Here is a 15,917-nt window from a genome sequence, read left to right as displayed (position 1 = left end):
AAGGCTCAGTCACACTATCCGGAAGACTTTTGGTAAATGGCTTGTAAATTTAAGTATGGCATGTATAGCAATATACCTTTTTTGTGTAAATGATCTTATGGTATGGTGATGGAATGGTTGAGGAAATGCTTGATAATGATAAATTATGAAAATGGTTAGTGTAGATTATGTTTGATGTTAAGGAAAACTATTAAGATACTTAGTGCATAAAAACTCATAAAAAGGATGAAATTTGCCATAAACAGAATACTACAGCAACACTGACGCGAGTTTGAAAATTTACTGAAAATCATAGCAATTGAATTTGGTGATGGACTACATATCAAATTGAATCTTATTATGTCTAGTTTCACATGAAACAAATGAAACAGGTAAAGGAATTATATGTTAGAAAATATTTGAATTTTAGTGAAACAGGGTCATAGCAGTTTTTGAATCCCCTGTTCCAACTTTAGAAATTCATCATAAATTATAAAGATATAATTAGGTGGTATATTTTATATCCTAAGAATCTTTATTGAGTCTAGTTTTATTAGAAATAAACCTCATAGTCATATGGATGTTTTACAGAGAGAAATGTGGTTCGTAGTAAACAGATGTCAGACCAGTCAAGTCCTGAAACAGGGGTAACTTTAACTAATAAACTGTACTAATTGGTACAACCAAAAATTCTAGAAAAAAATTAGTAGATAGGTATATGAGTCTAGATTTATGGAAAATTTACGGATCTTGATTTTGAGTTTCGTAACTCGAGATATGATTTTTCTTGTGACTGTGATGCAAGTAGCTTAAAAGCTGTGAATGTAGAAATAAATAATCCAAAGTTCTAAATATGTTAAACTAAGCTTAGTAACACCTCATACTCGACTCCGGCGATGGTCTCGGGCGTGGGGGCGTTACACATGCCATAGAGTCTTTATGTCAGAGAATTTAGACCTCCCTAATTCCCAGAGGGTCAATGGAGAAAAGGCCAAGTTAGTCAGTTGGGTAGTCCCAATTCTCAAAGTGTCGTGGACTATTCTGATAGCCATTGTTGCCGAACAACTCAGGGTGTCGGATTCGTGTATCTGGTTATGAGTCTAAACTTTAGTACGGGGTCTAAATTGAAAGAAAAGTAGAAACAAAACTTGAATTTATTTGAATTTCCATATTGTGCAAATTAAATTAATTACACGATTTTGAATTTAATTAAAAAGCTTATTTTCTTTATTCGATTTTTCAATATCAAAATATTAAATTTATTAATATTAGAAAATTTTTTATTGTGATGTTATTAATGATATTTATAATCATATTTTAATTTATTTCTATTAATTAATTTGTGTCCAATACTTATGTAATGATTTATATGATATTAGCACCACTGAGCATAAAAATTGCTCAGCGTACGGTTTGTCTATTTTTTCATGCACAGGTAGTTAGATTCATTAGATCGTTCCAGCAGCATCTGAAGAACCAAAGTTCAGCTCAAACAATGTTGGTGAAGAGTTTACTTTATAATTGATGTAAATGGCATGTATCTAGGCTTATATATATAATATTATGTCGTAAACTAAATTTAAATATTTTCATTATGTTTTCTTAGCTAGTATTTTATAACTAATGTTTTGATAAAATAGTAAAGCGTAGAAATCTAGTTTATTGATATGTTTTGAGAGATAATTTGAATGTGGATATTTTGTGAAAATTTAAATTTTGCAGGGGGTTTATATAAAATAGGTAGATATGTTGCTGAAATTTTTATAAAATTATTTTACCACTACGTTTCCTTTTCAGAAAAAAATATGGAAAAGTGAGTTGTTTCGGCAACGAAATGTGACATTTTATATTGGGATCCAACAATTGAGCCGAGTATAAGGTGTCAAAATAAAGCCCAAGTCTTTTATGCCATGAGATAGAATCATCCACTACACTAGCATAAGCATTCAAATATGATTGTTTCCATTCTATTGGAAAACTTTTATTCTTCATTTTGACTATCATCAATTTAGAACCGGTAGGATAAAAAATGAAACATGACATATTTTGAAAGTGCAAAATATAGTTCTTTTATAACAGTTGTCCCACACTTAACAAGCTTTGGCTTATATCAGGTAAAAAAAAAAATTAGAAATAAACTTTGTACCTGAAGAAGTTTCAACTTCAATCATTCCTTTTCCTTTGACATCCACAACCTCTCCATTTCCAATCTTCACCTTAGAGACATAGGACTTGTCCAACTCCTTAAAGAGGCTTGCATCATGAGTCATATGATTGGTGCATCCACTATCCACCAGCCATGTTTCTATTCCACTATTTGCAGCATAACAAGTAGCAACGAAAAGAATTTATTCTTCTTACTTGAGCTTTTCAGCAACCTGAGGTTGGCCCTTTTGATTTGCTTTGTTTTTGCGAACCTTATCCACATGTACAAGTTGATTATAAGCTCTACATTTTACCCTTGGTCTAAACCAGCAAAACTTTTCAATATGATTTCTTTTCTTGCAATAAGAACAAGGTGGATTCCTTCTTTTTTTTTTCTTTTCCACTTCTGGTCATCTCTTTCTTTTTTCCCTTTGTTTTTTCTTTCACCAGATTGTTTTTTTCCAAAATTGTTAAGGCCATGTTTGTCTTTGAACTTAGCTTGAAAAGATCCTTTGGTTGAATCCTCAAGCCTAATAGCCCTTCCATGCTCCAAAGCTTGAAGAGCATTTACAACTTCTATCAAGGTAAGTTTTGATATGTCTTTTGAGTCTTCTAGAGATGAAATTTTTTACTCAGACCTTCTCTAGAACACTGACCAGCACCTTTTTAACTGTCCTCTTGTCCGGCAACTCCTCCCTGTGTAACCTAATTTGGTTTACGACATTCATAAGTCTATCAGAATACTATTTAACAATCTTTGACTCTTTCATCTTTAGAACCTCGAACTCTTTCTTGAATCTGCCTTGTTCTGTCACTTCCTTGGAACTCTTCCTTGAGCTTGTCTCATGCTTCATTTGCAGTTTCACATGTCATTATCCTTGTGAAAATCACATCTGTTACAGAAGAGTGAATGCAAGAGAGAGCCTTGTATTTCTTGTTGGTGTTTGAAGAACAAAACAGCATCCAAAACTGAGTCTTGAGCAACAAGGCTCGTTGCTTGTGGAGGAAACAAACAGAACTTTGCAAAGGAAAACAAGAACAGAAACGAAAAACAAAGAAAATGGAGCATAAAATGAATGAAATTCAATGATTTTCATTAAGAAGAAAACATTGGCATATAGCCATTACATATATTAGTCATTGACTGAGCAAACTAAGTCAAATTTTTCACCTAAAGTTTACCGAATACCACTAATTACATGGAAAATAGGAAAATAACTTGTACACTTGAACAAAGCTGATTTATCAGCTCAATCACCACCAAATTACATCAATCATTAAACCAACATAATTCAAAATGAACTAGAGTTCATTACATCAACAAAATGAATCAAAATGGAACCAGATGGCAGTGGTTGCACTCGATTCTGCTGCTCCTGCATGGCTTGGTGTGCGTGGCCAGCTTCATGGTGCTGCATGCTGACCAATCTTCAACATTTCTTAGTTACCTCCTCACTATGTTCCTTGATTTGAGCAATAGTTGGATTTGCTCTCAAGGGAGGCACATCTCTATTTGTTTCTACAACATCCCATAGGTCAAAAGCCCTCAGGTATGCCTTCATCTTCACTGTCCAAATAGGGTAGTTTTCTCCTGTGAATACAGGAGGATTTGGGGGTGCAAAGCTGCTGAAAGCCATATCAGGTTCTAAGAAGTTTTTTTGTGTAGAAGAAAAAGATTTTTTTCTACTTTTTCAGCTCACACATAGTCCCTCAAGGTCAATTTTTTAAGCTTTGATACCATGTTAAGTTATAGAACAGAATAAAAGAAAGAGCTGGAAAAGAAAACAAAATCGGAAAAATTTTACAACTGAATAGTCTATCTTTCATTAAGATTTTGGTGGATAATATACAAAAGACTACTGTTGTTGCAATGGTTGATCATACCCTAAAACTTCAGCAAGTATTACATCAAAAAAATTGTATCACCTAACCAAATATAAACTAACACATTAGGTGTATCATGTTTGACTGCTTATAATTGCTCTGTCAAGCTAAGACATCAAAAAGATTGACACACACTGTTAGAATATCTAAGAAAAATCTCAGCCATCTAATAAACTCCTCAACAACTGATTTTCAGCAGCAAACTTCTCTTCCTCAACAATTTCCGCTTCTTAGCAGTAAACACCTACTTGTTAGTAGCAAACCTTTCACCTTATTGACTCTTATTTCTTTAGCTCCCACACACTTGATAGAGCCTAGTCCCTCGACGAATACCATCAAGCCAAACAAGTTAGCTTTTACTTTTACATATTTCGCAAAGAAAATGATGTCCAAGCTTTTTTTAGGTCATCATTAGGTCACGGGAGTCTTTCATCTCCACCTTCACATGTCTTATCTTCATCTCTTATTCATTATTTTCAACTTTATCCCTTGATTTCTCTATTTCAAAGCTTTGAGACCGACTTAAGCATTATTCCCAAGCACAAACTTCAGCACCCTTTAGCTTATGCTCGTCTTGCAAGAGATCGAAGACACCCAAATTCATCACTAAACCTGATCCATAGCCAAAAAAGTATAAACATACTGCATACGAAATTCTAACTCAATTAATTTATTTTTTTTCAACGGATTTAGGTTTATATACAATTTGTTTTATCCAGAATTTGCATTCTTTGTAACAATGGAAGATTTAGGCCATAATATAAGAAAAAGAAATGAAGGTTAATTATAACATCCATGAATTAAAGGTCCCACTTTTGGCTGGCATAGCCGAGACCTATTTTCTATCTTAACTGAGGGAAATAATTGTTTTCCTTTTCAATTGCACGAGAATACTTTTTTTTTTAATTCATATATTAGTCTGTTACATTAGAAGCTGAAAATCTCTTGTTATATAATATGGAAGCCAACGAATTGTGGTCCATAGTCATACACCCTAAGGCTTAAATTTCAAGGGTTTTTGGCTGATAATTATGTTTTGACTTTTGATACACAAAGGAGAAAAAGGATTTGCAAAGCATGTAGTCTTTGCGTTCAAACTTTGCCACACCTATCAATCAAAGAGTCTCCTCTCAGCCAATAACTTACCTTCTTAAAAAAAGAAGAAGAAGCAGTATCCAATGTTTTACATGCAAACTTTTTTCATGTTTTGTTGATCTGATCTCAAGCATGTTGATGGGAGTGGGGATGGATGAGGGGTTAATGGGGCACTTTGGGTTTCTTTTGACCTTTTATTGTCAGTGAAAGTTACAAGCATTTTCAGAAAATACTTAAAGCTCATGGTCATGGCTTTTTGACTAATGTATTGTATTGTACACCAAAAAGAAAAGAAAAACCCTTCCCCTTTATGCTATTTGAAATCCGAAATTTCAAATAAACAAGATATAGAATGCTGAATCCCTTAGTAAGAGATGTAAGAAAAAGAACATATCCTGGACAGGGTTGTCATTTTCCTAGACACTGACTGAATAATGAAGTGAACCAACATATCCTTTGAAAAACAGAGTTGTTCTGTTTCTGGATATTGAACATAAGAATATTTGGTTGGATTTTGTTTTTCTATTTCAGGTACAAATAGAGCTAACCTTTCCAAAAGAATGATCGTACATACTCAAAGATCATGTTAGATTGTAGGTGTTGTTCGAGCCCTTATATGTCCAACCATGGAAACTTGAAGAGCTTCCTCTTCATACGCTCTTCTCACCAATTCCTCCATTCTTGCTTTCTTCTTCACTTTAACAAACATTGCCACTAAAAGCAACCCTAAGAGGAAAGCACCCAAAGCAGCTCCCACCGAGCTTCCCACCACCAGTTTCCATCTGCTGATCTTCTTCCTCACTGGCAACGATGGTGGTGGTGATTCCATTACCAAACCGAAATGGCCATGCTTGGTTGCAACACAAACATTGGGTGATACTTGCTTCTTCAATGTTACTTTGCCATTTCCTTCAAAACTAGCGCATAATGGCCAGTTTCCTGTCTTGTTGGATGCCTTTGTAATGTTGCTGAAATTTATTTTAATTGGTTTTTCCCTGGCTAGAATCCCAAGCTCAAAAGGGCTACCATAACTCAGATCACTGTCAGCATTATAAGCGAGGAGGCCTAGTATAGGTGACACCAGCTGGTAACCTGATAGATCATAGTTAGCATAATAGATGGATGACCAATTATAACCCAAGTTTTGTCTTACTACCATCACTCTCTCTGCACAAGGCTGCACAATCACACCACTTCCCAGATGAAATTCCTTAACCTGAGCACCATATCTGTGAAGACTTCCACATCTGAACCTTACTGTATCCACTTTGATGCCAGAGAAATTTGCAGGTAAAGTTACAGTGTGAACAATACCTGTTCTCAAGTCCCTGTCAAGAGACTTCACAGTGTAGTCCCTAATGAGAAGATCAAGAAGGCGAGCAGATTTAATCCCTTCAGCTTCAGCTTCAGCTTTCATTGAGAGCAATGATGCCCATGAAAATATTATGAATATGAAAGAGAAAAGATCGACGCCCATGAGAGGGATCTTAGGATCTCTTCTAGATGTGACAAGTTCTGATGTTGCAAAGAGGAAATGTTTGTAGTGTTTTGGGAAGTTTATAGATGATAAAGGCTTTGAATTGAAGGGAAAAGAAAGTTGTTGTTTGTTTGCTTTTTTGCAATATAGGGGTGTCCAAGGTAGAATCTAAGTGACATAGCTGTAACATTGCAGCATTGACTCTTGTAGATGATGTGGGGGCATGGGATTTTCCCTTGTTGTTTGCTATCAACCCATATACGATCCACAGAGAAAATTACTGAATATTATATGATTTTAGTAGGGTTTTTGAGTTTATAACAAGCAAAAGCCACCGCTACGTAATTTGCTTTTAGACTGGCGACATAGTGATTTTGGAATATACATTAATAAATTTGCCTTTTTGGGTTTGTGGCATGGGAAGAAAACTTTTGACGAGATTGGGAGAAATGATTTGGGGGGTGGGTTGATGATGATGACCCCTCATATCAAAAAAGCAATTTGTAAAAGGAAAAGGTGGCGTGCTGTGTGATTGAAATGAGGGTATATTTCCTTCTTTAGGGGGCTTACTACTCATGTTGTGTTTTTAACATGTTTCCCACTCTTAATAAATTTGTGGGTCTCATGCTAGCTATCCATATGACATCCCATTCCATTTCTTTTTACCTCTCTCATTAGGTGCCCAAGCACACATGGTGTCATGCTTGGTTAATCCAGGTTTATAGCTCAGGCCGAAGACATGAATTACAATAGCAAGGTTTTTTACTAAAATAAATTAAAAAAAAATTATTTACCAAAATAAGTTGTCAGCCCGAATATTTATTAAAATAGGGTGTTTTTTTCATTCGCACCTATTGACAGACGCGAATGATTATTTTATATTAAAAAAATATTTTTTTTTGTTTTTTAAATAAAATATTATTTTTTATTTTCGGAACAGTAATCGAGCCTATTTAAGAATGATGGGGCCACATTTTTCATGTGTTATTAAAATACATATTTTATCCGGATGAAGTATGTAATAGCAGATTCACTAATATGATTATATATATATTTACGCATGTATCACATTATAAAAATAAAAATTTAAATACTTATACGTAATAAAACATGTATTTCATTACAATAATAGTTATTTTCCAAATAACATATTATTTTATAATTTTATTTCTTATTTAATATTTTAATTTAATTTTAATAATGCATACTTTACCTGGATGAAGTATGTATTAGCAGATTCACTAATATGATTATATATATATATTTACGCATGTATCACATTAAAAAAATAAAAATTTAAATACTTATACCTAATAAAACCGAGTATTAAAAGCAACTTTATAATATTACCAACTTTCATCGACTATATAATCCACAAGTTTGCCTTAAATGTTAATATCCACATCTTTCATGTGTTATTAAAATGCATACTTTATCCAGATGAAGCATGTATTAGCAGCTGGTAATATTTAAGGCAAACTTGTGGATTATATAGTCGATGAAAGTTGGTAATATTATAAAGTTGTTTTTAATACTCGGTTTTATTAGGTATAAGTATTTAAAATTTTGTCTTTGTAATGTGATACATGCGTGTGTGTATATATATATAATCATATTAGTGAATCTGCTAATACATACTTCATTCGGGTAAAGTAGGCATTATTAAAATTAAATTAAAATATTAAATAAGAAATAAAATTATAAAACAATATGTTATTTGAAAAATGACTATTATTGTAATGAGATACATGCGTGTATATATATATATATACATAATCATATTAGTGAATCTGCTAATACATACTTCATCCAGGTAAAGTATGCATTATTAAAATTAAATTAAAATATTAAATAAGAAATGAAATTATAAAATAATATGTTATTTGGAAAATAACTATTATTGTAATGAGATACACGTTTTATTAGGTATAAGTATTTAAATTTTTGTTTTTGTAATGTGATATATGTGTAAATATATATATATATAATATCATATTAGTGAATCTGCTAATACATACTTTATCCGGATAAAATATGCATTTTAATAACACATGAAAAATGTGGGCCCCACCATTTGCGCCTCAGAGAAAGGCTCGATTAGTCGTGCCTCTCAGGTAGGCGCAATTACTGTTTTGAAAATAAAAAAATAATATTTTATTTAAAAAAACAAAATAAAAAAAATTTAATATAAAATAATCATTTGTGCTTGTCAGATAGGCGCGAATGAAAAAACACCCCATTTTGATAAATAATCGGGCTGACAACCTATTTTAGTAAATAATTTTTTTTAAAATTTACTTTAGTAAAAAAACCCACAATAGCAAATCTTTTGATTTCTTTATTTCAATCTTAGCAGATATTGACCAAAATACAATTTATCTGCAGAAATAGTTTCTAAATGTAAAAGAAAAAACTGAACCATGGAGCTACTCAGTTGCCTATGCTGTAGAAAGTACAAATGAAAATAGAGGCTAGAAAAAAAGGGCAAGCTATAAAACAAAAAGAGGTATTGTGAATTTGTGGATTAATGGAAGTTCACTTCTGCGGTGTAAGTGGATCCTACATTCCAATTAGCAGGTGCAACATCCCAGGCAATGATAGTCCCCTTGGATGTGTATGAAGTGATCTTAAAGGAAAGAGATTGGCCTCCAAGAGTTGCAAATGCCTGATATGTCGCTCCCCAGTTATGGCTCATGCTAATCCACCCTGTTTTGCTTCCTTTAACCCACATTTGGGCAATGTCACCCCCGCCTCCTACATTCATCACGTATACCAACAACCAGTACCCATTTCCTTGGAAATAAAATCGAAGGCCCCCCGGCCTTACACATGGAACCCTGCAACCATTGGAATCCAAGTTGATCATGGTTCATAACGTCCTTCTTCATATGTAAATTCATGTTGAATAATCAAACTGAAATTTTAAATATACCTTCTATACATGACAGGGACAATGCCAGCTTTCCATTGTGCAATTTTCATAAAAGCGGGCTTGGACATGTCGAAGTGGACTCGTGGAGGGTTGCACCAGCCACCGTTGTTGGAGTCTTGGGCCCAATTTGGAGGGCAAAGATTGGTAGCAGTCACTGTGGTGAATGGAACCCCAGGGTAGCACCAAGTTGACTCAACACACTTTATCTGGTAACATGTCCCACAAGCAAAACCATTGTTGAACAATGTTGTACTTAGAGCAGCTGTGTCCGTACCATAACCATTGCTAAACAAATTCCCATAACCACAAGCTCCTCCTGTCACCATAACAAATGAAAATATGCACTCATCAATAACTAGCCATTATGAAGGTGATTATATGATAAACATACCCAGCGTCTCGGAGGCGGTTTCGTCGCCATAAAAGGTGGCATGGGCAAGAGACCAAGGGCTTGGCCGGAACTCGATTGGTAATGCAACAGTGACTGAAGATTTGCTGATGATGATGGCCAACGTTGCAAGCGTCATCGAAAAGAAGTTGAAACTCCATGAATCAAAAGAAGTCATGGTTTATTTTTCCCTTGGAGACAAGTTCTAAAACAAATTAGAAGAGTGCTTGATGACTATTATATATGTACGTGTTTCCTTTATATACCAACGTTTAGCACAAGGATCAAAGGCAAAAACCAACTTTCATGCCTTCGTGACACTCACGAAGATAAATTATCTTAAGTCAAACCCAAATTCTCTTTTTGAAAATGGATAGGATGTAATGCTTCTTCTATCCTTTGATATTGTTTTTTAATTATCTTCAACGTGGGGGCAGCTTCTATTTCGTGCTCTAGTAGGTTAATTAGATGATCTATGATAGAAGGAAAGTTGGCCACTTTTATATTGTTTTCAAAGATTTTATTATGCACATCTAAAATTTATTCTCTACTTTTAATTCTAAAAATTTAGTCCCTCTAATTTTTTATTTAGTAATTAAATTCTAATTTATAACACAGATCAGTAAATTCTGTGAAATAAATGATTTGACATTTTTAAAACAAAAAAACATTTGTTTGTTCAACTTTAAACAGCGTGGAAGCCATGTAAGAAAAAATATATTAACTTTTACTTTGCTTCTTTAAAGCAATGCTAAAAAATCTTATAACCTCATATTCATAACTGGAAACTTTACAAATTCATATTTAACCTTTTCACTTGCTTATTTAATCTTCAACAAGTTTAATATTGACGGAATTCATTTGACAATACTATCTTTTGGACTTCACTAAATCAAAAGATTATAGAAACTAAATTATCAATATTAAAAATAAAAAGATTAAATTTCAAATACACTATAACTAAACCAGAAATCTTTGTTGAGTTGTTTCGTGAGGTTTCTTTTATTTAGTTACAAGTGCAATTTTATAATACATTGTGACTTGTGACATTTATTTATTATACCAGAGTTCTCTTTACTCTTTTTTATATCTAAAATTTAATTTTTATAATTTAACTATGAGAAATGGACTCCCTATATTTTTTTATTTAAAAATTGTAATCCTTCATTCAATTTTGCAACTATAAAAAAAAATCTTATTTATTTTATAATTTTTATTAATTTGGTCCTTACTCTCTAAAAGTACATAAAAATTATAAAAAATTGTTTAAAAATTCATATAAATATAAAAAATATAAAAAAGAAATCCATTTTATTTTATTTTTAAAAATGTGTTATTTACTTCTTGAATAGAAATAATATCTTTCCAAACTTTGAGCTATTTGTTCATTATTTTTAATTTAATTCAAAAGTTATATTAAAATTTGATTTAATAGTGACAAAATGAATAGCTCAAACTTTGGATTTTGGAGAGATCTTATTACCATTTAAAAAGTAAATGACATATTTTTTTTTGAAAATTTGAAACTTTTTATATTTTAAAATTTTAAATGAATTTTAGAAAATTATATATATAATTTATTTTTTTAGGATTTTGTACTAAAAATATTAAAAAAACCTTTTATTTCTTTAAATTCTTTTTATAATCTTTGTGTTTTTTAAAAATAAGAATCAAATTGATAAAAAAAAACTATCAACATTAAGGCTAAAAAAATATTTTATCTTTTTTTAAATTGCAAAATTGGATGAAGGAACAAAATTTTAAAATAAAATATGTAGACCTCAATATTAAAATACAAAAATCAAATTTTAAAAGAGTATAGTAACCTCTAACATGTTTTGCATTTTGAAAAGAGTAATGTGACAGACGGCATTGTATTAATTTTATGAATTAGAAATGATACCACTATGAGCAGCATGGTAAGAACGAAATCAAAAGAAAGCTTCAGCTGTATGATTTTTATGAAACTAAACTCATTCAGAACATTGCATAGAGTATGGTTTTCATTAAATTTAAAGATTTTCACAACAATTTTGCTCTCTTCTCTTCTTGTCAACATGCCTGTTTAGGTATAAAAATATATATATTACATGTTTAATTACAAATAGAGTGTTATGTTGCACATAAAAAATACAACAGATACATGTTTTACAATGCAGCACTTATCAAAATTTCCTACTTAGCTGCACATCATAACCCACTAGGTTTACAAAATACATCACACTCTTCACTCCAACTTTATGAGTCAGTAGCATTCTTGATGTTGATCTCTGGATGTACTTTCTCCTGCAATTAAGCTTGGCTTCCTTCTGGCAATGTAATCAACCTCGTTTTCGCATTATACTCCAACGTGGTTTCACAACTGAAGTGAAAAGAAGAGTTGGGAACTTAAAAATTTTGCAGCAATGTGAAGGGTGAAAAGACAAAGATTATGGTTAATGGTGGACTTACTTTGAACATTTAAGGGTGTTGGTGGTTCCACCACTGGAAATTGATAGTATGGTGCCAAAGAAGGAGACGTTCTCAGTACCACAGTTTGGGCAAGGGCCCTGTAAGGCAAAGTTAAAAAGTAGTTTCATATGGGGCAGTTCATAAGTACCAAGGGAAAGGGATGGAGCAAGGGTTTTTACCTTTAGGATCAAAGAGTCTTTCACAACCACTTTTGTAAGGGATTGTGCTAAATAAACTATCAAGGGCACGGCAGCAAACCAAGTGAAAATGAAACTGAATGGTTCTGGGAGCTGCAATTCAACAATTTTGATTAAAAAGTTCCAAGTACAAAAATATATCAGCCTTTGCATGTATTAGTTTAAGCAGCAAAACAGTGGCAATAACAGTTTACCTCCAAAAGGTATGTGATTTCGAATCCGGTGAGATCATCTAGGAAGAAAAACCTGGCAAGACCAAACATAGATCGAGTGATTTGTGGGGCTAAATCTTATCATAACTACAGATGAAAAAGCATATCAAACTAGCTAACTTTCAGGATAACAGAAAGAAATAAGGGAGGAAAAACTTACAATCCTAGTGCAATTACAGTCGCTGGGACGTTTAAGAGGAACATCTTGAGATAGTCAACAGATAGGTCACTGTAAACCTATGGGAACAAAGATATGATATGATGAATATGAACAAGGAAGTTCCTTGTGCTTGTGAAGTTGAAAAATGGCAGGAATATATGCAGTGCTTGCCTATGAAGCATGCTTAGTGCAAAATTATTCATGGTTATCCATAAATACACTAACAAGAGATGAAAATGAAAGAATGTATACCTTTCTACTTCGGAGACTGCATCGTGGACCCTCAACCACAATCTCACTTCCTTCCATCTAGACAATAGTTATGAAAAAGAATGAAAATATTAAAAGGAGATGCTGCATTGAACTAGCAAAGCATAGTTTTCCTAGCTTAAGCATTGAAACTTAGCAAGGTCAGGTCTTAATACCCCATCAATGTTTTCAATATTTGATATATCATTTTATGTCATCTGAGAAAAGAGACAAACCTTTAGCCTCATCTTCAACTCATCAAATTCTTCGTCACTCAAAATTGGTTTCCCAGATACATAAGCCATTGAGGCTTCTAGAAACTTCTGTTCATCAGAGCCTGCAAAAATAGTGGAAACCAAGGCATCTTCAATTAGACTAATGTACATGACTCATAACCTTATTGCTTGAACAAAGGTTTGATACGAAATTGGACTGTACTTAGCATGACAACACTACTTCCTTCCCACATTAGTTCTTCCTTGAGATTATCGAACTCCTCGTTCGACATTATAGCTTTTCCCTCGTAATAGAATGCCTGCATAAAACAGGAGGAAGCAAAAATGGTGTCATCATCCATGCTTAGCAGCCAGGTTGAAGTTATGTGGTCATGCAGTATTCATTGCCTATGTTCAAGTAAGCATCACTCAGATATGTGTCCAACATGGTTTTACTAATTTTTTTCGAAGTTTTTTTCCAAGGATCATACTCATATAATCCGAGTGATATAGTTGCTTGGTAGAACTGATATGTGTTAAATGTTTGCAATGGAAAAACGTATTTGTGCTAGCTTACTTGTAGGGCTTGAAGAAACTCTTGTTCCATTTCACCCAAAGACTTCTTCTCTTTCTTGTCTATGCTACAGTAAGGCAGAATTTTACTATCAACAACTTCATCTTCTTCGACCTGACCTGCAAATAATGTTAGAATCACATAGGATTCTCTCCAAAGTCCAAACAGAAACGAGTCCTACTTACATAGATAAACGTACGGGTGCTCAAATTGCCCCCTATGGACCCACTAGTTATGAGAAAAAAAAAAAGAAAAAGAGCAGCTTAAATAAGGAGAGTAAATCACTTTAAGGAACATATATATTTCCAATTTTCTTGCAAAACTAACCGTAATTAAACAGAAAAAGGTATGGTGAAGAAAAGATGAATGAAACCTTGTTGATCGGCAGTAGCCTTGAGGGGTAGTAAGAGCAATCGGCGTCGAAAACATAGATGCTTCCCACTGGGTTGAAACCTGATAGAAGAAGAAGAAGAAGAAGAGAAACAAACCACGGGTTTTTGAATAGTCGCAGTGAAGAAACGAGGAGGCATCAAAGTGAAAGCCAATTTGCTAGCCATTGATGATGATGATGATGATGAATAAGGCATGAGGAAGCAGGTTGGTTATTTGGGTTTTGGTGCGAGATATTTGTGATTATTATTATTATTGTTGTTGTTATGTTTTGCTCGGGGAGGGATTGTTGGAGGGAAAGAAAGACAGCTCAAAGATAAGGCAACTAAGGAACGTGTGGAGGGAAATGCAACGGTCTTGGGTATGTTGTCTTGGCTTCAAAGGATAACCGATTTTTGATCTTACAAAATCTGCCACCTCATCATCATCTGCCTTGGTCGTTTTCCAGGATGCCAGTCTTCCCCCTCGTCATTTCTTTGGGCTTCGTTTCCTTTATAAGGGCTTTGGGTTTCTTCTACTCTTTTTGAGCCCCATTTTTCTAGCCAATAACTTTTTTTATGGGAATAATTAATGGATTCATTTGCTTTAACTAAAGTTTATTGTTGTTGAATTATGATGATTTAATTATTAAGTTAAGAAGGATTGCTTTTTCGGTATCTATCTATATTGATTAATTATTACTGCTTTAATTAGGCATGAATTTATTGTGTTTAATAATTAAAACATATTAGTTAGTGGATTAACATCTATATTATTGTTAATGTAGGAAAATTTATTTAAAGATTGAGTAAGTTTTACGAAAAATTGTAGGTATTGTATAAAAATAATAATTAAAGTATATTAAATTAAGGTTAAACTATACCCATAGTCACTAAACTATTAGTAAGTTTATGTTTTTGCCATTCAATTTCAAAAATTATAAAATGGTCACTATACTATTTGAAAGTTTTCGTCTAAGTCACTGAACTATTTGCCTTAAATGTAGTTTACCTTTAAATTAATTCATATTAAATTTTTAAAATTTAATGAATTTACAAATATTATATCTATGAGATTAAAATAAAGATATTTGACAAATAATATATTAAAAAATATGTAATATTAAAAAATAATTTATATATTGTATTAATACCAATGTAGAAAAAATTATATTATAAATTATGATACATATATTTATACGGTATTTTATAAAAAAATTATACCCATGTAAATTAAATGCATAAAATAAGTGGTTTTCTTTTACAATAATATTACACATTTTAATATATATTTTTTATAATAATAGACATGTGGGAAACTTATTTTTCAAAATGTTTTTTTAGGACTACCTTAATACACATTGGTATCAAGTTCAATATACATGCTAATATTTTGGCGCTACCTTAGAATCAGGTTCATGATATGATTAAACTACCTCAACACCCATTATTGTCAAGTTTAAATAAAAATATTTGAAAAATAAATGGCCAATGTAAATTAATTTTGAAAACGGCTGTGGAAAATAGGCAACCTTAAACTCGACAACCTTGGTTTTCAATTTTTGAACAAAAAAAATAAGAATAATAACAG

The 15,917-nt window shown here is 32.6% G+C and overlaps 3 protein-coding genes across 3 annotated transcripts; all 3 read right to left on the bottom strand.

Annotated features, from left to right (window-relative positions):
* Window positions 1-3,197: 3,197 nt before the first annotated feature.
* Window positions 3,198-7,059, bottom strand: LOC107926924 (uncharacterized). Its single transcript, XM_016857872.2, has one exon. The coding sequence runs from the start codon at window positions 6,578-6,580 to the stop codon at window positions 5,690-5,692; it is 891 nt and encodes a 296-aa protein (XP_016713361.2). The 5' UTR covers window positions 6,581-7,059; the 3' UTR covers window positions 3,198-5,689.
* A 1,840-nt stretch (window positions 7,060-8,899) lies between these two features.
* Window positions 8,900-10,111, bottom strand: LOC107926959 (expansin-A7). Its single transcript, XM_016857897.2, has 3 exons — window positions 9,904-10,111; window positions 9,513-9,828; window positions 8,900-9,417 (listed from the first exon to the last, which is right to left on the bottom strand). Exons 1-3 carry the CDS (start codon window positions 10,076-10,078, stop codon window positions 9,105-9,107), a joined length of 804 nt encoding a protein of 267 aa, XP_016713386.2. The 5' UTR covers window positions 10,079-10,111; the 3' UTR covers window positions 8,900-9,104.
* Window positions 10,112-11,964: 1,853 nt separating this feature from the next.
* Window positions 11,965-14,883, bottom strand: LOC107926919 (PGR5-like protein 1B, chloroplastic). The gene is made up of 10 exons (XM_016857863.2): window positions 14,332-14,883; window positions 13,962-14,077; window positions 13,608-13,704; window positions 13,406-13,506; window positions 13,173-13,229; window positions 12,921-12,997; window positions 12,743-12,794; window positions 12,531-12,641; window positions 12,352-12,449; window positions 11,965-12,262 (listed from the first exon to the last, which is right to left on the bottom strand). Exons 1-10 carry the CDS (start codon window positions 14,543-14,545, stop codon window positions 12,193-12,195), a joined length of 993 nt encoding a protein of 330 aa, XP_016713352.2. The 5' UTR covers window positions 14,546-14,883; the 3' UTR covers window positions 11,965-12,192.
* Between the last annotated feature and the right edge of the window lie 1,034 nt (window positions 14,884-15,917).

Source organism: Gossypium hirsutum, chromosome A08 (genome assembly GCF_007990345.1).
Source record: "Gossypium hirsutum isolate 1008001.06 chromosome A08, Gossypium_hirsutum_v2.1, whole genome shotgun sequence".
NCBI lineage: Eukaryota > Viridiplantae > Streptophyta > Magnoliopsida > Malvales > Malvaceae > Gossypium > Gossypium hirsutum.
This window is presented reverse-complemented; position numbering and strand designations above follow the sequence as displayed.

Coding starts and splice junctions, on each gene's coding strand:
- LOC107926924 (XM_016857872.2), bottom strand. CDS start 6,580: ATGGGCGTCGATCTTTTCTCTTTCATATTCATAATATTTTCATGGGCA.
- LOC107926959 (XM_016857897.2), bottom strand. CDS start 10,078: ATGACTTCTTTTGATTCATGGAGTTTCAACTTCTTTTCGATGACGCTT. Junction 9,829..9,903: donor AACCGCCTCCGAGACGCTGG/GTATGTTTATCA, acceptor TTATGGTGACAG/GAGGAGCTTGTGGTTATGGG. Junction 9,418..9,512: donor GTCCCTGTCATGTATAGAAG/GTATATTTAAAA, acceptor CAATGGTTGCAG/GGTTCCATGTGTAAGGCCGG.
- LOC107926919 (XM_016857863.2), bottom strand. CDS start 14,545: ATGCCTTATTCATCATCATCATCATCATCAATGGCTAGCAAATTGGCT. Junction 13,230..13,405: donor AGTTGAAGATGAGGCTAAAG/GTTTGTCTCTTT, acceptor ACTATTGTCTAG/ATGGAAGGAAGTGAGATTGT. Junction 12,263..12,351: donor AACACCCTTAAATGTTCAAA/GTAAGTCCACCA, acceptor TTTTCACTTCAG/TTGTGAAACCACGTTGGAGT.